General features: G+C 41.3%; 2 protein-coding genes across 5 annotated transcripts in view; one reads left to right on the top strand and one right to left on the bottom strand.

Annotated features, from left to right (window-relative positions):
* LOC106908407 (mixed lineage kinase domain-like protein) overlaps positions 1-22,272 on the bottom strand; it is a 33,925-nt gene extending 11,653 nt beyond the window's left edge. Inside the window, exons 1-4 of one of the 4 annotated variants that reach the window (XM_088006628.1) lie at positions 22,169-22,272; positions 16,129-16,269; positions 15,430-15,511; positions 12,871-14,926 (exon numbers count right to left, since the gene is read on the bottom strand). In XM_088006628.1, the coding sequence (XP_087862754.1) occupies positions 13,703-14,920 (1,218 nt within the window). In that variant the 5' untranslated portion in view covers positions 14,921-14,926; positions 15,430-15,511; positions 16,129-16,269; positions 22,169-22,272 and the 3' untranslated portion in view covers positions 12,871-13,702. Of the gene's footprint in view, positions 1-11,974; positions 12,075-12,870; positions 14,927-15,429; positions 15,512-16,128; positions 16,270-22,168 lie in introns of those variants that run through there. The other 3 variants (XM_014971351.2, XM_088006627.1, XM_088006626.1) reach the window with 3 other exon arrangements.
* On the top strand, positions 3,616-4,791 carry LOC148159520 (uncharacterized). The gene has a single exon (XM_088006629.1). The coding sequence runs from the start codon at positions 3,616-3,618 to the stop codon at positions 4,789-4,791; it is 1,176 nt and encodes a 391-aa protein (XP_087862755.1).
* Positions 22,273-23,118: the final 846 nt, after the last annotated feature.

Genomic DNA, 23,118 nt, shown 5'->3' with positions numbered 1-23,118 from the left:
TGTCTATTATGCTCCCACAAACGGTGCAGAACCAGAACAGCATAGCTCCTTTTTATATTAGCTTGTTGGGCACAGCCTTAGGACTGGGTTGGGGCCATGTGGGATTTGTTTTTCTTTTGTCTAACATTATTTTCTGTTTCTACCAAAAACAAATGCAAACAAATGTTTGCATTTGTTTTTGGTTCCAATTGCTTATTGAGTTTTAAATTAGAATAATAAAGTCTATTTTTAATACTGTAAAAGAAAGTATAAATAAAATATATTTTGTATACTACTTCTGTTTCCTTATTCTCAGCCAGACCTACCTGGGTACAATTAATTGGGAAACTCTAGACCACTTGATATTTCAGTGGTCTACCAGTTGGCTTTAGGGCCACGTCCTCAGTCACGATCCGGGTTCTTCCCCCCGTGTTACACTTAAATGCACAACAATACCAGTTTAGACTTTGAGCAACTTGTTAAAATTGTATTGTGTAACATTAAAACATGCTTGGCTGCAACGGTATCGATGGCAGCTCTCCTTCTATTCAGTGTTTGTAGCTTCTTGGCACAGCTCCGTTCTCCTGCTACGGCATCAGTTCAGCGGTACACTGGCTGATGACCGTGCTGTGATTCACTTTGTCTGGTATTTTTGTACATATGTTTTGGCAGTTCTGTGATCATGCCAAAGCAGCAACTTATATTAAAAAGTGTTTTATTTCCGTTTGAAAGCTGCCCGCTTCCATGGAAGGACAACAGAAATCGCTCTTATGAACATGTTATTACTAAAATCACGATACCCTCACTTTGCATGCCTCTGAAAAATGAACCCATTCAAATAAAGAAATCCCTTCATGGGTGATACCACGATAGTGAGCGTTCATTTTATAGCGTTAACACCGGTGCTGTAAGTGGTCCGGTATGAAACGGGTGTGATGGAACAACGGTACCACACCACTTTTAAATTTCAATAATCAGAATACCGAAATTGTTTCCGTTGCTTTAAAAGGTTTGTCAGTCTGCCTTTTCTCCATCGATACGCTTCCCGACCGCCCTGCACCTTAGGGGGTTAAAAAAAAAAAAAAAACACGCGCACATTGCGCAAAACTCTGAAACAGGAGAAGCGGGAGATAAAACGGAGCGACGAACTAGATGTGAATTATGGCATAAAAACAGAGAATCCGACGCTGAACAGTGAAAAATCAACACATGATGTGAAACACATGACGATTAGGTGGCGCAGCAGGTGATGAGTGAAGATTACTGATTGTGACCGTCAATAAATGATCAAATAAATCTAGCAACAGGAAAGAAACTAAAGTGTACTTAGCAATAAACCAAGAGAGGATAATACTAGTCAAAGGAAACTAAATGACACTCCATGACACTTTCAATTTGACTCATTAGGATTTGATTAAGAACCAGATTTGTTCTTTGTAATTTCTGTCCAGTAAAACTATTAATCTATAAATCAATAGACGGGTCTATATAAAGATATAATCCACGTTTCTGTCTCATATTTGTATGGCATTAAAAGGACCTGGAACTTTTGTTTTTCCACTGAAAGCTCTGGTTTGCACAATAAATGCCATGTGGGTGAAATTTTATGGATGATACTCTGATGTCCCATTCGCCTGAAGGCAGCACATAGCTGCACCACCAGAAACCGACAAACACTGAAGAGAAGAGCTATGATTAATGTAGTTACAGTTCTATCCATGTTTTAATGTTGCAGAGCTCAGTCGGTTTGCAAATAGTTCAAAGTTTAAACTGGCATTGTTGTACATCTTTTATCTGGTCATTTTGTGTAATATTTAACAAATAGAAGTTGGCACAGAACAAGAATATTTTTTCCACTCTGATTGGCTGCTGTTAGGCCTACCGATTTTAAGTTGAATGTTCATTGCATTTTTCGTAGAGAGCTGTGAAAATAATTTCTATTCCCATAGCTTTTTTGTTCTCTGGGAAATTATTTTGATAAATACAGAAACAAGCATAAAAATCAAAACATCTACAATAGTGATAGTAATATTAATAATCAGTGCAAAGTGGCCTACAAATTCTTTGGTGGGGGGCGGTGAGGGACCTGGATAAAGGCTAGGGGGGCCCTGGGCCAAAAAAGGTTGAGAAACACTGATCTAGATAGACGGATAGATAGACCTATGTTTTATTATATTGTATACATACAGAAATGGCATGTATACCACTTTCAAATTACTCAGTTTGGGCAATTTCATTACCTTCTGAAACCTGTTCAATTTCAGGGCTACGGCGCTTCTCTTTCTAGACAAGTGAGAGCATGTCATGATCCGTGTTTCTGTGTGTTTATTTTTGAGTTATTTCTGTGTTTATTGTTACCCTGTTCCCTGAGTCTCTGTCTCTGCGTCTTCCCCGTTGATTGTTCCCAGGTGTGTCTCGTTTGTGTATTTATGTCCACCTGTTGTCTCTGTCTCCAGCCACCTCCGTCCGCCCGTCTCCAGTCGCAACAGTCCCCATGGTGATGGGGTTTCAGGCGGCCAGACTAGCCCCGGGACGACAGGCAGCACGGCTAGTGGCGTGGCCCGCTCCAGAGTTTCCTGCGTCCGCTGCATGTGAGCAGCCCCCAGAGTTTCCTGCGTCCGCTGCATGTGAGCAGCCCCCAGAGTTTCCTGCGTCCGCTGCCAGTGTAACAGTCATTATGCTGTTTGGTTCCTAGAGATGAGTAGGTATCACGACAAGGGGGCGCCTACTCCCTTTGTTGTACTATTGTACAGAAGAAGAAGGAGTCTTCCATTTTGTTGTAGAAGAGAACATAGATGATGATGAGGTGCAGAGCTGTAAACTAACGTTACTTTTTCTCATGTATGGAAATATAATGCTTAGTACCGTGGAGATTTGGCTTTACGTGGACGAAGTTAAATAAATCGAAAGTGTGGAATACTTCAAAAGTGTGTCCTGCTGTTTTGGGTTAGAGTGGCTAACCACCGCTGCTAACTCCTTCTCCAACCTCTCGCTGCACCGTCACAAATTGGCGCCCGGACATATTTTGGACCTTTCCCTCCTGGATACCGATTCAGCTTCGGATTAGAGGTGATTGTTTTCAAGTTCTTTGTGGACGTCTGTTCCGCGAGGTGGATACAGTTTCTGAGCGGAGTACGTCGTGATCAGTGTTAAAGGTTGCTGGAGCCATTTATTGCCTGCACTTCGCTGGACGTCGTGATGAGCTGTCCCGGTTGGATTTAATTCCTGAAAGTCTGCTGAAGTGGAAGATTTAAATGACCAGACCTCCAAATATTAACTAAATTAACTCACGATTGCTGAAGAGCTTGATGAGTTTTGGGGGCTATTTTTTCAGTGGAGCTCAGTCATGCGGACTATATTGTGGATTTTCACTTGTTGAACTGCGGAAGGACACGGACTGTGCTGTACAAATACCGCAGCTGTGGCAGCGGAAAGCAACACACCTCTGTAAGCTCGTTCGATAATCTGTCTGAGGAGATTTCATATTTTATATTTGGACATTTGCTCGCCTACGAGCCCTACTGCTGATATAAAAATAAAAACAAAACAAACTGAACATTAAAGAAAACAAACGTTTTTTTTCATAATCCTAAGGCATTTATTTTGGACACTACTGTAAAGGTTAAACAAAACAAAATGGCATCTGAACCAGATTTTTCTGTTTTTGACTCTGACATGGATATTGACTTTCTTCAATCTGTACCACCGCATCAGAGAGCTCCAGACCTCTGTCAGCAAGTACAAGAATTAAAGGATGACGTCCAGCAGCTGAGGGATGTCCTTCAAAACACATTGTCCCTGCAACAAAAAATGCTGAATCATCTAGACAGGGTTAATTCCTGTGAGTCTGGGGGACCTTCTGCACAACAGTCTCCTACAGCTCCTGTGGCCACCTCAACACCATATGTGCCTCCTGTGAATAACCCATGCTCTTATCCTGGAACTCAGAGGGACCTGCACAGCTCTTTTCTACAGACTCATTCAGCTGAGCTAACCAACACCACAAGAGTGATTGCTGCTGCACTACATCACGCCAAGCTGGAACCACCAGTATTTGCTGGGGATGGTGAAGTGCAGGCAGAGGACTGGTTACAAGCTGTGTCAGCATACAAGTCCACTCTGAATTTAACTGATGTCCAGATTCTAAATGAGTTGCCCCATTTTCTAACAAAAGAGCCTAGTAAGTGGTTTAAAGCCCTTAGCTCACACATTAGCTCATGGGTACATTTCTGCCAACTTTTCAGAACAGTCTTTCTGCCCACTGACAACCAAGAAAGAATTCTCAGAGGCATACTAGACCGTGTCCAGTCAGTTGATGAACCACTCCCAACATTTGTAGCTCATATGTTGAGTGAGTTTAATAAGCTAAGTTGCCCACCACCGGAAAAAGAGCGTATTCAACTAATATGTAAACATTCACTTGAAAAGTACAGGGTGGCGCTGTATGGCTCGCCTGTGTCTTCTGTGATGGAGTTGCTGCTCAGGGCTCATGAATTACATGCTGTGCTGGGACCTGATAGCTACCAGAATCTTCAACAGAGACACTGGAAGCAGCAGGGGGCTGAGCTACACTGTTATAAGTGCTCAAGTCCTGGATATACGTCAAAAACGTGTCCTGCTTGTAATCAGGACAAGGTTGTGTCGGCTCGGTCCCATAATGATCTCACTCCCACTACTTCTTTGGACATACCTGAAGCTGAAACAGACAATAGAAGCTTCAGGCCACCCATAGATGTAGCACCCCAAAGGCCATCGGGAAACTTCAAGGGGGGGAGGATATTTCGTCGAGGCAATCCTCCCTCCAGACGTTAACTGAGCCTCACCTTTCTACAAATGAATTCCACATTCTTGGTCATGTGGAGGACAATGATTCTACTGCTACCTGGAACACTCCATTTAAGACTAAGCTGAACTTTAATGGAACCTGCATTGAGGCGACTCTGGACACAGGCGCTTCACTTTCGGCTGTACGTGCGGATCTCATTAAAGTTAATAGGACTGGTCCACAAAACATACATCAGTGGCAGGGGCCACCAGTGAGCCTAGCGGACAATGCTCCCTGCCTTCCAGATGGTGTGACTTGGCTGAGTATTGGTTTCATGAACAAGCGCTTTTATCAACGCTTTGCCATCATCCTTCACCTGTCTTCTCCTTTCATATTAGGGATGGATTTTATGATGAGAGCCTCAGTAACCATCCATATACTAACAAGGACAGTTTTTATTGATGACAGTCCCTATCCTGGCTTGGATGAAAATGAGAACCACAGTCTTGAACTTTTTCCTGTTGAACAGACTGTTATGTCACTGAACATTTTGTTGAGTCAAAAGTGGCCATTGAGTCAAAAGTGCCCGAGGCGAGCCTGGAGGAAACACAAAAATCAGATCTGTACGATCTTCTTTCCCACCACAGCTCCACTTTCGATGGGCATCTTGGACACACTGCAATGGCGGAACATGTGATTGATACCGGAACCGCCAAGCCCATAAATCTTCCCCCCTATCGCTCTTCACCAACCAAAAAGCGTTTGATTGAGGATCAAGTGCGACAAATGCTGGAGGACAACATAATCAAACCCTTTACCAGCCCATGGGCTGCTCCGGTGGTGATTGTGAATAGACCTGGTTCTGATCCAAGATTCTGCGTGGACTATAGGGGTTTAAACCAAGTCACACAAAAAGACTCCTATCCATTACCACGAATTGACAAATCCCTCGACTTTCTGGCAAGAGGAAAGTACATCTCAACCCTGGATTTGGCTTGAGAATATTGGCAAGTTGCCGTTTCAGAGGAATCCCGACCAAAAACGGCTTTTGTGTCTCACTGTGGCCTCTACCAGTTCCGTGTGCTGCCGTTCGGATTATGCAATGCGCCAGCAACATTTCAAAGGCTCATGAATTCTGTGTTGGCGGGCCTGATCTACAAAACATGTGCTGTGTACCTTGATGACATCGTGGTGGCATCCCCCACATTCGAGCAGCACTTGAAAGATTTGGAGGAGGTCCTGGACAGACTTGAAGCAGCTGGCCTCACTTTAAAACTGAAAAAATGTCAGTTCTGTTTGAGTGAGTTCACATTTTTGGGTTATCGCATCACACCTGAAGGCATAAAACCTGACCATGATAAAATCAAGGCTGTCGTTGATTTTCAGTCACCATCCACAGTGAAACAGGTCAGGCAGTTCCTGGGACTCACTGGTTATTATCGGCGCTTTGTCCAAGATTATGCACGGCATGCTGACCCACTCCACAAGCTCACACAGAAAGAGGCTGTTTTTCACTGGGATGACAATTGTCAGCAAGCCATGAATGTTTTAAAAGACCGAATCACATCAGCCCCAGTGTTAAGATTTCCAGACTTTGCTAGACCCTTCTACATTCATGTTGATGCCTGTGATGTAGGATTGGGCGCTGCTTTAATGCAAAAAGATGAAGAGGGCCGAGACATTGTCGTGTCCTATGCAAGTCGTTCTCTACACAAGGCTGAAAAACCATACTCAACCCCTGAAAAGGAATGTTTGGCCGTCATTTGGGCTCTGGAACACTTCAGACCATATGTTGAGGGCCTTCGCGTGACTGTTTTCACAGACCACAACAGCCTTAGGTGGTGTTGAGAAAATAAATTTAAAATAAGCTAGTTTTAAAACTTAACATGTCTTGATTCAAATGCCCTAATTGTGGTTTTGAAATTAGTAATGTATTCTGGCTCTTTGACCTTTATGTTACCTGTAGTTCCAGCAGATGGTTTGCTAGGATCGTTTGAACTGCCTTTTGTCTGTAGGAAAACAATACAGTGGAAGTTGTAGCTTTTCACACTCATCTGTGAAAGGCCGTAAACACGGCAGGGGTTTAGGCTTCAGATAGAGGGTCAGAGATAGCTCCTGGTTGGATGAGCAAAGGTACGCCTTATTTGAATAAATTAAATACAAGAAGATAATCTTTCTACACAGAAGTAACAGATTAGATTTGCTCTTGCAACTCTCCAAAGATGTCTTTGCACGTCTTTGCTTTTCTTTCTTTCCTTCTTTCCATTTATGTCAGGTAAATGAATGTATGTCTCCGTTGTTCTGCAGTTTCTGGTGTAAGTTTGTGCATTGTCTTACTTCTAAGTTTATGCATTGTCTTATATTGGATTAAACTATGTAATTCTGTGACGTCAACACGCATTGTTGTTTTCCTTGTGGCTACACGTGGCCCGCCGAGAGGACCTAGAATCCAGAGGAAGAGAGAGAGCCAAACTTTTTTCCAAAGTTAACCAATTTAAATATTTCTTCCTTAACAGTGGCTCATGTCCCGTCCAAACCCCTCTGGCCGGCTGGCTAGGTGGTCTTTGAGACTACAAGACTTTGACTTTTCAATTGTCCACAAGCCAGGACAACACAATGCAGTTCCTGATGCTCTTTCCAGGAATCCCCTGCCAAACCAAAATGACAAGCCCACTGATATCCTTCCAGAACACGCTGTTATAGGCAGTTTGGACATCCGTTCCCTGCCCCCAGTGTTATTGTCGGATCGTTCGCACATGAGGCAGCTGCAAATGGATGACCCTGTGATGGGTCAGCTCCTCAGAGACATTGAATCAGACTCATCAGTTCAGATGGACAGTAAATTCCAAGAACAATATACTGTCTATGACAGTTTGCTGTATTACAGGGACCGAAAGACTGTGTGCAGTTTGCACCCATTAAAAGAACTCAAGCTTTTTGTCCCAACATCTCTTCGTGGAACCCTGCTGAGCTATTACCATGACCACCCCACTGCTGGCCATCTCGGTGTTTCCAAAACACTGATGAGACTACGACACAGGTTCTTTTGGCCTGGCATGGCAGGTGATGTCAAACGTTATGTCACCTCTTGCTCGGTCTGCCAACTCACAAAACCAAGTCAACAGAAACAAGCTGGTCTCATGGTCCCTATTGTACCCCAAAAACCCTGGGAATACACAGGAGTGGACTTTGTGGGTCCCTTGCCCCGTACTCAATCAGGGAATTCTTATTTGCTGGTCTCTGTGGACTATTTTTCGAAGTGGATTGAGGTGTGTGCAGTTAGAGAGGCCACAGCTCAGGTTGCAGCTAGCAAGTTCTTAAGTGAAATATTTGCTAGACATGGCAGCCCCACCTATCTCATTTCAGACAGAGGTTCTCCCTTTGTTAGTGAGTTGTTCGAACACACGGTGTCAGCTCTAGGCTCAACATATAGGCTTACTACAGCTTATCACCCGCAAACAAACGCGACAGAGCGTGTGAACAGGACACTTAAAACAGCTATCCATGCCTATGTGAGTGACAAACACACCGCATGGGACAGGTTTTTACCACAAATCTGTTTTGCACTTCGCACAGCTCCACATGACAGCACAGGTCTTAGTCCATCCATGATGTTGTATGGTCGTGAGCTGGACACGCCCCTCGATCTAATCACTCAACCAAGCTGTGATGGAGTGGATGACCAGGACGTGCAGTATCCAGAGACTCTGAGAGCCACCCTCAGGGATGCTCATCACCACGCCAGGGCTGCGCTGGACCTCAGCCACAAAAGACAGAAACACTACTATGACTTGAGACGCCGTCATTCTGCCTTTGGGATTGGTGATCTGGTCCGAGTGAAGTCTCACCCAAGATCAGATGCTTTGGCAAATTTTACGGCTAAACTGGTACCGCTGTTCAAAGGACCCTACCGTGTCAGTCAGAAACTTAGCGATGTGAACTACAGACTGATTGATGTTGAAACTGGAGCCGATGCTGGAGTTTTCCATGTTGTGAACATGCAGCCTTTCCATACTTGGGACTCTGCCAGCTGCAAAAAGACTGCCGGTGCGGCTGCACAGGTGGATCACATGGACAATGATCTTGAGGACGGTTCCCCTCAGACTGATGCCATCCAGGACTTCCCTCCAGGTGATGTGTTTCGTGATGTATCACATGACGTTCGCCACTCACAGACGCCTCATGGGGTCGATGAGACCAACGCTGATGAGACCGAGTTTGACCACGCTTCAGATTGTGCTGGACGTTACAATCTGAGAGCCCGGCGTCATCCCAGGATAACGACTGGTTGGTCAGACCATAAATGGACAAATATCTATCATACTGACAGGCTTAACAATATGTAAGGTTATATTTGTTCAGGTTAATGAGTGCATGTAATTTTCAGTTAAATGTGTTATGTTGAAATTTTTGTACTTACAAAACAAAATCAAAAAAGAATTCTGATGATTTTGGATGACAGTAATTTTGTTGTCACCCATAGTTGCATAGGAAGGATTTTGTTTGTCCCTTAACTGTTCTTTAGAGGGGTTGTGTTCATAAAACAAAGAAGAGTTTCACACTGATGGTATGTTTGCATTTTGGAACCTAAGCTGACTGTGTGTTTCCATTATCCACAGATATGTATACAGGTGTGATTTGATACCTGCCCCATGTGTAACTACAGTTTTATGGCTATGTATTGCTTTGATATATTCTGTACTGGTGCCTATAGTCGTGTGCGGCTGAGGACAGCCTTTGTTTACCTGGGGGGCATATGTAACAGTCATTATGCTGTTTGGTTCCTAGAGGTGAGTAGGTATCACCACAAGGGGGCGCCTACTCCCTTTGTTGTACTATTGTACAGAAGAAGAAGGAGTCTTCCATTTTGTTGTAGAAGAGAACATAGATGATGATGAGGTGCAGAGCGGTAAACTAACATTACTTTTTCTCATGTATGGAAATATAATGCTTAGTATCGTGGAGATCTGGCTTTACGTGGACGAAGTTAAATAAATCGAAAGTGTGGAATACTTCAAAAGTGCGTCCTGCTGTTTTGGGTTAGAGTGGCTAACCACCGCTGCTAACTCCTTCTCCAACCTCTCGCCGCACCGTCACACCAGTGTGCAGTCCCCCGAGCCAGAGACTCCTAGTGCTCCTCCAGAGACTCCAGCCGGCCCTCCAGAGCCTCCTCGTCTCTGCTTCCTGCGCCGGCGGAGACCGCCGGACCCGCCTCCTCGTCTGTGCTCCCGCAGCTCCAGCTCCGCCTCCGACGTCGCCGCCCTCCGGATCTCCCACGGGAGCTCCACCTCCTGTGCCGTGGTTGCCCCCGGACTGTTTCCCGTGTCTGAGTTCCTGTTTGGGTTTAGTTTTTGATTTCTGGACTCTAGCCCTCCTGCCGTCGCCCCTCCGCCCACCCTGTTGTTTTTGGGTTTTTTTGGGACTGTTTTCTTTTGGGCGTCTGGTAGCCGCCCTTGAGGAGGGGGTACTGTCATGATCCATGTTTCTGTGTTTTTATTTTTGAGTTATTTCTGTGTTTATTGTGATCCTGTTCCCTGAGTCTCTGTCTTTGCATCTTCCCTGTTGATTGTTCCCAGGTGGGTCTCGTTCCCTTGATTACCCCGCGTGTATTTATGTCCACCTGTTGTCTCTGTCTCTTGTCGGGTCCTTGTCTTATGTTTGTCTTAGTTCGTGTAATGCTTTCCAGTAGAACTGTACAGTCCTGGTTTGCTAAGCTCTAGTTTCACGTTGTCAGTTGCTACCGGTTGCTAGCTGTGTGCTAATTGTTCCTGCCGTCCTGCCTGACTTGGACAATGTTGAGCTACATTCATCATTAAATTCATCCTCTTCATCACAACCTGGGTCTACCTGCGTCTCTCCTCACCACCAACCAACACCAATCGTGATAGAGCAAAGGTCATTTAGCGCAAGCTCTTCTCATGCCAGTTTGAAATATGATGTTACTCCTAATTCCTGGTTGGAACAAAGCCTCTATTTTTTTACCAGAGTTCAACCAAAAGTTAACCTGTCTTAAACCTATTTTATTTCCCTGCCGGTCAATTCCTACATATACAGATCAGTGCAGTAATTTTAAATTGACATGAAGCCTGGTACACAAAGTGGTTCAGAACGTCTGCATCCTCTTAGACGAAAGCGCAGATTTTAAGAATAAAACACGTATAGAATATACCTGAGCATTTTCAATATAAACACATTAATTCTAAACCTTTTCTAATTAATGTTATGCTAGTTTTGATTATATTTAACTAACTGATATTACGTTTGGCCTAGGTTAGAGACTCCATGTAGTTAATCATGTTAATTTTAACTAAATTGTATTCTACTAATTAAATTGCAATTATTGTTAGTATTGTGTTATTTTGGTTGTCCTTAAGTTTTAATGTTTCTCTGAGGGAGATGACTTGAGATGTCTCCTCGCTGCCTGCTCATTTGAGACAGGCCTGTGTGACACAGTTAATTTATGACGTGGTTCCTCCCTGATAACATTCTTTTCTGCAGGGCTAACTTAAAGCCCTCTAAGATGTTATCCAAAAGAATCTTACTCAAGCCACTATTTTCACATGTTGTAAGATTTAACTGTATTAAACACTAAGAATATTTATTTTCCTCAACACACCTTAACTCCTCCAATACAATTAAGGTCAAAACGGTGAATAAAAAAACAGTGTGTGCTCATTAGCATTAAACAATAAATGGTTTGACATTCTGAATCATATTTTGAGTTTCAGTTTTAACTCTGCTTGGTCTGCTTTTTGACTGATGTGCAGCTCTTTCAAAATCAAAACAAACAAAACATTTGATTCAATTTACCTCCCTCTGATCAAACTTGTTCAGACAAATGGAAATAACAAAGTTAATTTCAAAGACAACTTTTTAGTTGTATGTTGTCCTTGTCTCTTGCTGTGCATCTGATCAGACATTCTTCTGACACTTGAAGACTTTGTGATCCAGGAGTGTAATAACCTCTGAAAAATGCTCTTTTGATTTGTGCAGTTATCAAGATAAAACAAAAGGGTTCTATTCACAACGGCTTTCGAACAGTGGCCTTGAATGTAACATTAAGCATATTAGGTATCTACAAAGAGTCAGCTCAGGGAGTTTTAGAGTTTCTTTTGGGAATATCATACTGATGAAGAGAAACTGCTTGTATTTGGTGATTCAACAACACGATGATCTGGTAAGCAGAGCTTTCTATGTTACAGAGAATCAAAAGTAAAAAATATAATTTACCTGCAAGAGGTAGTCAGTAGCTAATGCGCCTGCTTTCCCAGTGCTGTGCTATCTGTTAGCATGGGGTGAAAGTGAAACCTCGTATCTTAGAGGTCCACGGTTCTTCCTGTTTGCCTCTGAAAGTTGCAACACTGTGGGAGTGTCCTGTGTTCCTATAGCCTGACATCTATACAAAGCAGAAACATGACTCACTGAAACAGGAAGGGTGTGTCGAAGAGTTATCCTTGTTAGGTTTCTGGAGACTGATTACAATTGCTTTGAGTAATACGTTTTAATGTTTTATTTATTTTTAATAAATTAAGGAAAACAGACTTTAAAGATTTTGCACAATGTGAATATTATTGTGGTCCACCAGATGGAAGTGCTGTTTGTAAAGATAACGACTCAGTTTTTCCACCCAAGGAAGCCGGGCATGGGGGTGTTGGTTGGATTCAACAGAAGGGAGGGGAGGGGGCCCTCATGCTGAACCCCACAAGATACTGCCCTCGGGGTTGCCCATGTCGCCCATATCAGAAACCGCCACTGCAGCATAACATCACTGAAAGCTGATGTTCACCTTAGACAAACTATTCAATCTGGGAGGCATTTTCAGAAAAGAATGAGAAACACATAAAACAGACAGATTTTGAGACGATTCAACTTTTGTGTTTGTAACGACTCCAGCAATAAAATAAGAACTATTAATTTTAGAGAAGATGACTATTCAGCACATAGTAAAGTACAGTTCTTTTTTACTGACATGATATATATATATATATATATATATATATATATATATATATATATATATATATATATATATATATATATATATATATATATATATATATATATATATATATAATATTATAAAACAGCAGATAATTATATGGAAGTCATTGGTGCAGGTCAAAAAATTATTGCATATTTTAAATTAATTTATTTTTCCATTATACATCACAGTACAAGATACATAGTAACAGTACATTAGTGAAAAAGAAAAGAAGTACTTTGGGTTAGTGACGGAACATGCATGACCGTGTGTGTGTATGTGTGTTTGTGTGTGTGTGCGTGTGTGTGTGTGTGTGTGTGTGCGTGTGTGTGTGTGTGTGTGTGTAAGCAATGATAGTGAACTGAATGAAATAACAGACATGATCAGTGGATTAAGAAATTAAAATAACTGAATAGTTATAATAATAATGATAATAAAATCAGTAAATTATCTGGAAAAGAAAATAGAATATAGACATATAATGCATCAACTAATAGAGTTAAAAAGTTATTTCTACTAGGCTGAGTTTGTTAGATTATATCCAGAACTACATGGAATGGGAGAGGGAGGGTTGCTCTGTGAGGCAGAAGATCAGAAGCTTGGAAAATGAAGCTCCTAGGAGGAGCTGCTTCTCGAAGACGGTGCTACCAACTTCACCAACAGACGTTTTGCACCACTAAATGGTTGCCACGAGAGACTAAAGGATTTCTCAAACATGAATGAAAGAATCAAGGCAACACTCCAAGTATTTTTTAGGAGAAAATTACATTAAAAACATTATAACGTGATGTAAAGCTAAAAATAGTTAATTTTACATAACACTGCCCCTTTGGTATAACAGAGGCAAGACACTTAAATTCAAGTTATCAACCGATTCTGTGCATGAATGTGTAAATGTGAACATAAGTGTAACTCTGTAAAAGTGCATCAAGGGACTGATATGCAAGTTGTGTCCATTTAGTATTTTGGACTTCAACTTACTGAAAACCAAGGTTGTTGACTGGATAATGTGTCACAACTGTGGTGTTTTGTACAGTAATGTTCATTACAGTAGAGCGAGACATTGATGCAACATTGCCAGGGTTAAGGGGCTGGGCTGGAACTGAAGCAGGGAAAAGGTGAGGGACCGTAGAGATGTACCCTGACATGGGGGGGTGGATGCGTGGGGCTGGCACAGCAGTTGTAGGGTTAGACCTTTGAATGGCAAGAGGAACAGTGGGTGTTGTGGGTATGAAAGATGGTGTTGGGAAAGGCAGAGGTGCTGGAGGCCTGAACTGTGGTGTCTGAGGAGGCAAAGGTGTTGGAGGTTTGTATTGTTGTGTTTGGGGAGGCAAAGGTATTGGAGGTCTGAACTGTGGTGTCTGGGAAGGCAGAGGTGCTGGAGGCCTGAACTGTGATGTCTGGGGAGGCAAAGGTGTTGGAGGTCTGAACTGTGGTGTTTGGGGAGGCAAAGGTATTGGAGATCTGTATTGTTGTGTTTGGGGAGGCAAAGGTGCTGGAGGTCTGAATTGTTGTGTTTGGGGAGGCAAAGGTGCTGGAGGTCTGAATTGTTGTGTTTCGGGAGGCAAAGGTGCTGCGGTTCTGAATTGCGGTGCTTGGAGAGGATAAGGTGCTGTGTGTCTGAACTGTGGTGTTTGGAGAGGATAAGGTGCTGTGGGGCTGAATGGTGGTGACAGAGGAGATATTGGTACTGCAGGATGTGGCTGACCAACAGGGGAAAACACTGATGTTGCATGCCAGGGCTCTGGCATTGGGAATGGCAATGGAGATGTCTGTGCAGGGCCATTACCTTCGTTAACACTCTCTTTGCTTGAGCAGAGTGAAATTAGCATATCCCTCTGCTCAATCTGCAGTGCTCCTGACAGGACCTGGAAATTATCATCTAGTTTATCATTCATCTTACTAAACTTATCCTCATTAGAGCCAGCCTTAATGAAGCCTTCAATAGAATTGGATTTGTGGAATTTTGTCATTAGTTGCTCTGCAGACACCAGTGTAATGCAGAGTTCATCCAGAGCTTGTTGAACTGTAGAAGAGATTTGACCAGGTCCCTTTTCTTTAATGGCTTTAGCAAGTCTCTCCAGGGTTCGAACTCTTTGGGTGATTCGTTGACAGCGATTTTTGTTGGCCTTCGCATTATCAGCCCTATGGTAGATGGCTGTGCATAGGCCAAAGATACGTTCTAGAGTGTCCATTATTTCCTGTTAAGACAGACAGACAACAGGCATAGATGTAATTATGTCATAACTTAAGATGTAGTTTATATCTTGCTAGTTAAATAAACTGGGGAGAAACAAACTAGATAGCAGTCAACTGGCAGTTTGGTATGCAGCTTAGCCAAATAACCTTAACCATAGTCCAATCAAATTTCATTACATGGATTGTGAAGTCATATGTTCAGGATAAATTGGTCTCCAACACTGAAGGTATAAAAATTGGTTCAGACTTAAAAAGCTTTATTTTTCTTTAGTTTATTTTTTTATAAACTTGTATTGACAAATGAGATTCAGATATAGTTACTTTAAAAATATATTAATAAAAACACAGACATCACTTGTAAACATACCAGATTATAACCCAAGGCAAATTTGGTAGTTGACGTCAACGCATGACATATTTACATAAGGCAACAGGTACAACAAGACTCCACTGAAAAGTGGATACACAAAAATTCAACACTTATCCATCCACTGATTCTCTTTACCTGCTTATTTTGCTGGGCTATGGAGGGGTGCTGCTTGTCTGCAGCGGTGGGTGAGAGGCAGGGCACACCCCGAGCAGGTCACCTGTCCAAAGATCAAAATAAAACAATAAAACACATGGGGATAAATGTAGTTTTGTAATGTGAAGGAAAGGATAAACGTAAGAGTAACCGCATTGAACATGACTGATGTCAATAGAGATTGCATATATTGCAATATCTCCAATTGTTTTAATGTAAAACACAAAAAGTAGTTCTTCCATAATTCAACTTTTAAGGAAAACACTTTTTGGCAACAGAAGGTTGCTTGTGAAGTTGACCTCAAATCCCTCTAAGGATTTTGTTCTGAATGTTTTTGTTCTAGTCATTCATACTGACCTATGAGAAGTGCTTTGCAAATTCACCCAATCGCACTCCATAATGTGCATAAATTCATATTCAAACACACATATAGGCAGGCAGACTTGGGATATTATGTAAGTACTTTTGGTGACTTCTTGTATTATAATTTATCCTTGAAATGGAAGCTTTAAAGTGTAAATTCAAGCTGGGAAGACTCCAATCTACTCTTCCATTATCACAAGCACCGGAGCGCAAGCCACTCAAGCCAATCACCACACAAGAGTTCCTTCAAAAGCACCAACAAAGATGGGCTCTCCAGCCTTTCAGCCGCGCTTTCACCCACCTCCTCCCCATCTTTACCTCCATCTGGACGAGCACCTCCGTGTTCCCTCCTTCCTAGGCTCTTCTCCACCACCAGTGTCCGGACCCGGGGGAGAAGACTACCCTGAGCTCCACCCCGAGCCGATCATCAAATCGCTTGATGATGCTCAGCACAAACTTCTTCAGCCGGCGCCAAAAAAGAACACAGTCTAATAAATCTTTCTGATGTTTTTTCTCTGTGTGAGTTTCTCCAGATTGAAATGTAATGCGTATGCACTTAATGTTAATACTATCTTGTTCTTTGAACAGTTTTGATTTGGGATTTGGTAAAATTAGCTTCTTTAGCAAAAGTTTTGCAAACAGCTGTTGAATAAATTGGACATAATGTAACAGAGCTACTCCAACATGCCAGGGGCGCCGCCAGGAATCTTAGGCCTCATGACAAAAAAATTAGATTGGGCCCTCCTGCACCCTGCACAGCTGCTGTTACAATTTCTTGAGTCTATAATGTGACCCATAAAAAGCATCACAATTGTAAAGGCTTGCAACTGCCTTGCTTTCTTTGGTCCAATACTGATACTAGCACAATATTTACTGCTCATGAATTTTACATGCAACAGTCGACATACAGTATGCAAGTAGGTTGCTTAATTTTTTTCTTAGTTTTAGATTACTGAAATGTCTCTCCCCACGAGCAACAGTCAAAAGCAACGTGCAAAATACACATAAAACAATCCAGACTTCTCAAAAAATGCTATGTAGTTGCATTTTATGCAAGCTGCAGTATGTAACCTTAATAAAAAAAAATGTTTTCTCCATATTTGTTAAAGCTGTCACCATGTCGTGACAGTTTGTTATGAGACAGATAATCTGTGAAAACAATCAATCTTCTCCACCTCCTTCCTGAACTACTATTGCTAGCTAAAGTAATGCACCATTCTGACCAAAATTCACCAATCAGAACCAGGAGGAGGGTCTTAATGTTGTTAATCAACTTCATTCACTCACTGCTAACTGTGTTAATGGTGGAGAAATAACATGTCATTTCAGGTAAATAGTTTATCTATGCTCATTGGTAGCTATGCTAACTAGATCGAGCATTTACAACAGGCTATGCTAGCTGCAGCATAGCACAGAGCGAGGGGGTGGAAGGATGAGCAGCCACATGAGATTGTGATTGACAGCACTAAAACTCTCCTGTCACTGACTGGTTGTTTTTAGAGAGCACTGGGAAAAAGCAGAGGAAATAAATTTTTCACAGATTACCTCTCATACCATACTGTCACAACATAATGACAGTTTTAACAAATATGTGGAAAAATATATATTGTATAAAAGTTACATACTGCAGCTTTAATTTCACTCAGGAGAGGACGGGTCAGGAGGGACGTGGGTTATAACTGCTGCTGACTGACTCACCTGTTGCTAAGTGGTAAAAGTTACAGGGAACACGTTAAATATATGAATATATGAATTTGTTTCCTTAATTCATTAAATGCTAGTGAAACGGAGGCAAACAGTAGTTTGTAGCTAAGCTAACTATGCTAAATGGTTGATAATCTCACACAGTCTACCCACCTCTCTTGGAGAAAAACTGGGTTATAAGTTAACATTCTTACCTTTTTCTCTCTCTCCCTCTCTCTACTTTGTTTTTGAAAATCTGATTTCATAACTTTTCTTAGCAGCATAGTAACTGGTACAGTCGTTCGTGGCTGCAGCTTCTACTGACTGCAGCTGCATACAGCGTCACTCTCAAGCAGGAATTAACCTTTTCATGCAAATCCAGGGGGGAGTTCAGGGCAAAAACGGATGTGTGTTTTTTGGTCTGGGAGGGGTAACATTACATTTTTACTGCTAAAAACAATCTTTGAAAATACAATATGATCAATTTTGCCTTTGACAGGACTTTTTTTTACTTTATTTCTATGAACAAAATATAAATAATTAAATTGTGAAGGGCCCTCTTCCGGTCAGGGCCCCTAGAATTGCGGTTACTTCTCACCCCTTTTCCGCGCCCCTGCAACACGCTACCACTATGAGTGGCACAATTCTACAATCTCTTGCTTCTCCAGGATTAAGTCTGAAGGTGTCCAGATTTCCATCTTGTCTTTGACCAAAATAACATGGCTCATATCCACAGCAAGTGAAATGAGGCAATCAGGAACCTGAATGCCAACATGCCTTTAGACTATGACAAACATCGCTCCTCCTCCTGTTGTTCAGACATGAACAGACAGAAGTAACCAACAAAATCTAACTTCAGGTGACATTTTGCAATTGACATTTGCCAGTTCAATTGAATTGAATTAATCACTTTATTATCACAAAGTGAAAGCAATTGCAGACAACAGCAACTCATCTACAAATTACAAAGCGCTTCACAGCGTGGTGACCTTCTGCTGAGTCAACCCACGATACCTTCAGAGTTCTTTGACAACTGAATGTGTCACGAGAACAAAGCAGCTTTAACGAAGCCTTTCCTGTAAGTGACAGATCCCAGTCCAATGTTGAGGCTGCATTAACACCTCAATAAGATCTAATGTTATTGGTATAATTACATATTCTTATTATTATTATTATTATTATAAAGAAATTAGTCAAGGTTTAGATGAAGCAAAGTTGCCTTACTATGATATAAAACTACAAATTAAAATTAATAGGATCCACAAAGCCTGTAGATTATTCAAACATGTCATAAATCCTAAACCAAAGTATAAAGTCTCACTGAATCAGTGTACATAAATTTCAGAATTTTTTCAGCAGTAATAGTGAAGTGTCAACAACGAAGAAAAAAAAATTGGTTCTCTGAAAGCCAAATATAGAGAATAGCAAGAGGGGGCTAAAGGGGTTTGAGCACCTGGCCCTTTTGTTCCTTGCCCTCTGACATATAACATGTACTACTTTTTTTTTTGTATTTTTAAAGAAAAACAACATAATAAGCCCTCCTGTCACCCGTGACGCACTACGCAATTGCCTCTCGCACAGTGAGATAAGGCGGCTAACTGCAGAACTCAACGTAGTGAATGTTCCAGATTACAGAACAGTTTTTGATGAATTTAAAAAAAAAGTTTTTGGTGAATAAAGTGGAGTAGACTTGCTACTTTGTCAGATAACGGAAAACATATCGTTTCTGCTTCAGCACAGAGTAGGGGTTTAAGCAGAGAGGTAATGTAATACAACAGACACTGACAGGCCTCTGCGTCTACCTTTCTCTGAAGAACTACTGAGCGGGAGGAGACAGCCTCGTGAGGAAAAACTGTTCTCATCTATTGATTCAGTATTATCATACAGACATTAGGCTGTTGTTGTTGTGCTATTCGCTAGCAAAGCAAGATAACTAAAAAGCTTCTTCCCTGTATCGTTAATGATAGCAGTCATTCTTCAGTATTCCTTATGCAATAGGGGCACATCACCCGTCCAAAACCTATCGTCTCCATAATGGATGTATGTCCAATCTTCTAATTTCTTTTGCTGAAGAATGTACATTGCATTTATTCTAGCGTTAGGTAAATGTATCTTGAAGGAGAATAACACTTAAATAAAAGTCCAACAAGGATATTCATTTAGAATTAAAAATAACTCTCTCTCAATTACCATGATAGATATATTATAATGTATGTAACAATCAATCAAGCTCCTCCTGTCCAATAAAAGCATGTCATTAATGAAGGGGAAAAAACTCAATCCAGACTTTAAGTAATATTGTTATGTTATGCTATGGACTGAAAAACATATTGGTTTAAACACAAGGGTAAATACAGATCCTTCTCAAAAAATTAGTATATTGTAATTACATTATTTTCCATAATGTAATGATAAAAATTAAACTGTCATATATTTTAGATTCATTTCCAACTGAAATATTTCAGGTCTTTTATTGTTTTAATACTAATGATTTTGGCATACAGCTCATGAAAACTCAAAATTCCTATCTAAAAAAATTAGCATATTTCATCTGACCAATAAAAGAAAAGTGCTTTAATACCAAAAAAGTCAACCTTCAAATGTTCAGTTATGCACTCAATATTTGGTTGGGAATCCTTCTGCAGAAATGACTGCTTCAATGCGGCGTTGCATGAAGGCAATCAGCCTGTGCACTGCTGAGGTCAGGCACTTCTGCCACTGTTTCTGGTTCAAAAGTGGCTTGACATGGGGAATGCGGCACCTGTAGCCCATTTCCTGCACACGCCTGTGCACGGTGGCTCTGGATGTTTCTACTCCAGACTGAGTCCACTGCTTCCGCAGGTATCCCAAAGCCTGGAATCGGCCCTTCTCCACAATCTTCCTCATGGTCCTGTCACCTCTTCTCGTGGTGCAGCGTTTTCTGCCACACTTTTTCCTTCCCACAGACTTCCCACTGAGGTGCCTTGATACAGCACTCTGGGAACAGCCTATTCGCTCAGAAATTTCTTTCTGTGTCTTACCCTCTTGCTTGAGGGTGTCAATGATGGCCTTCTGGACAGCAGTCAGATCGGCAGTCTTACCCATGATTGCGGTTTTGAGTAATGAACCAGGCTGGGAGTTTTTAAAAGCCTCAGGAATCTTTTGCAGGTGTTTAGAGTTACTTTGTTGATTCAGATGATTAGGTTAATTGCTCGTTCAGAGAATCTTTTCATGATATGCAAATTTTTTGAGACAGGGATTTTGGGTTTTAATGAGCTGTATGCCAAAATCATCAGTATTAAATAATAAAAGACCTGAAATATTTCAGTTGGTGTGTAATGAGTCTAAAATATGACAGTTTAATTTTTATCATTACATTATGAAAATAATGAACTTTATCACAATATGCTAATTTTTTGAGAAGGACCTGTAATTGGTAGTGTGGTTTAATATAGTGTTCTGATTATAATTCATTATGTTTTGCTTTTTTCAGTTCAAAGGGGGGTACTGTGGTGGCGCAGGGGCATAGGACACACATATTGAGGCCCTAGTCCTCATGGCGGTGGTCACAGGTTTGATTCCCGTCCTGGTGACATTTGATTGCTCTCTTTCCTGTCAAACTACTTTCAAATAAAGGCCACTAAAGCCAACAAAACCTTTAAAAAAAAAAAGCCATGTAAAGAAAGACGTCAGAAACAAAAAAGAAAAGATCTGCCAGAAGCAGCCAAAGGTAGTGGATTGTTGACCAACTGGGTCAGAACGAGTACCGCAGGTAGGAACAAAAAAACATGAAGGTTCTTACCATGATCAACATGCAGTTTTTGATAGTGAACAATATATTTAATGTTACAAGGCAGCTGTTATGTTAAGATGTACTAAATCTAGTTGTATATCACAATTTGTAATTTATCATTGTTTATTAAACTCTGGAAGCTGTGTGACTTTAATATTCTGTCCTAAAATGTGGTTAGATGTGTCCTCTTTTTTTTTGAGCACCTGCCCCTTTAATGGTCTCTGCACGGCCCAGTTGCCCACAGTAACCTGAACGAATATTCTCTGATACCTCCATGTCTGACAATGCAGTCATTAAGTTTAGTTACCTGGTGAACAAGGTTCATCCTGAACACTTTGTGTCAAGTGTAAAGTTTGGTGCAGAATGAATCATGGTGCAGGCTGTCAACCTGCACCGTGCCCTGCTCTTTCAGGAACAGGGCTCAGCCTGTTCTGTGAAAGGAACTGGTAATTCTGTGGAAACAGTCTGGATATAACCCCTTCCTGTTTCAATAAGACTGTAAGCCAAGCACGATTCATAAATGCATGACATTACACTCTCGAAATGATTCAGAAGAAAGCTGCACTTTTTCAGAAATGATTCTCCACACTTAGTCCTCTTGTGTATCATTTTAATATTAAAATGTTTTCTCCTAAAAAATCTAGATCATTGGAATAAAATAAGTTGCTATGCTTTAGAAAATAGCAGAATAAGATATATAGTTACAAGGCAAAAGAATGACATTAGGCAGATAATTAGACAGAACCAGTAAGACCAAGAGTTACAAAGAGGAGGAAAGGGTCTTCTTTCTTTTGTATCCGTTTACAGGATCATACATAGTCTGATGCAAAATAGTCTCAATATCCCTCCAGTTATTGTCACCATTGGGCCATTCTCAATTCTTAGAAGTTCTCGATTACTTACCTTTTGGTAGACTGTCAGAAGCTGCCTGTGTTCATGTCCAACGGCTTGTATTGAAACCAAACCGGCTAAACTCTCAGGTTATTTCTTTACTGTCTTTTCTGTTTGGCACATATTCAGAACCAGATGCCACAAATATTTCTGCTGTAGAGACACCAAAGTTTATCTCTAGGTTGAACCTGAATTTCTAGTTGGACCTCTGGAGCCAGTCAGTTACTCCACTGTAATTGACTGGCAGCTGTGCTGTGGCATCCACAGGAAAGAGGTTCTGAAATGCTAACAACAGGAATAAACATAACACAACATTTTGACAAAAAATAAATAAAAAGGCATGTTTGTCTGTTGTCATTTTTGAGAAATGTCAAAGACAAGAGTAGTTGTATTCATAATTAACTGAATTTTTAATTAACAACCTGAAACAGTAAACAACAGGCTTACAAAACTGCAGACTCCATGTAAGGGAAAACACAGAACCCAGCAGGACAAGACATCAGAACCAGGAAAACCCATACCAGGTCTAACATAAATACAATGAGGGGGTATGGTGATTACTGGACCAAGAAGCAGGTGGGAATAGGTCAGTAAAGCTCTGCTTCTGCAGCATTGGAGTAATAAACCTGCTGGATGACATGGTGACTTAGTGATGTATGACCTCAGACCAGAGTATGTGTCTGTTTCCTCATCCCTGTGAAAAGATTTCATCTGATACAAAAGGTCAACTGATATTTGCATTACCCTTTATTACTCCTCTGTTAAGCAGTGAAGTAATGAACAGCAAAAGTGGCTGAAAATAAAACAGCATATATGGAGCCAGACTCAGGCTGATAATTTGAGCAGAAACTCATCTGAACCAGTAGAAAACTTTTCTGTTGAGATTTTTTCCCAAAAAAATCTACAGTGCCAAGATGTCACTGTAAAAATGACATCTTGGCAAGTTATCTCCATCTGCCCAG

This window comes from Poecilia mexicana, unplaced genomic scaffold (genome assembly GCF_051168715.1).
Source record: "Poecilia mexicana isolate PSO_F unplaced genomic scaffold, ASM5116871v1 scaffold_6, whole genome shotgun sequence".
Lineage (NCBI taxonomy): Eukaryota > Metazoa > Chordata > Actinopteri > Cyprinodontiformes > Poeciliidae > Poecilia > Poecilia mexicana.
This window is presented reverse-complemented; position numbering and strand designations above follow the sequence as displayed.

Bases quoted from the DNA above. Each gene is read 5' to 3' on its own strand.
- LOC148159520 (XM_088006629.1), top strand. From the start codon at position 3,616: ATGGCATCTGAACCAGATTTTTCTGTTTTTGACTCTGACATGGATATT.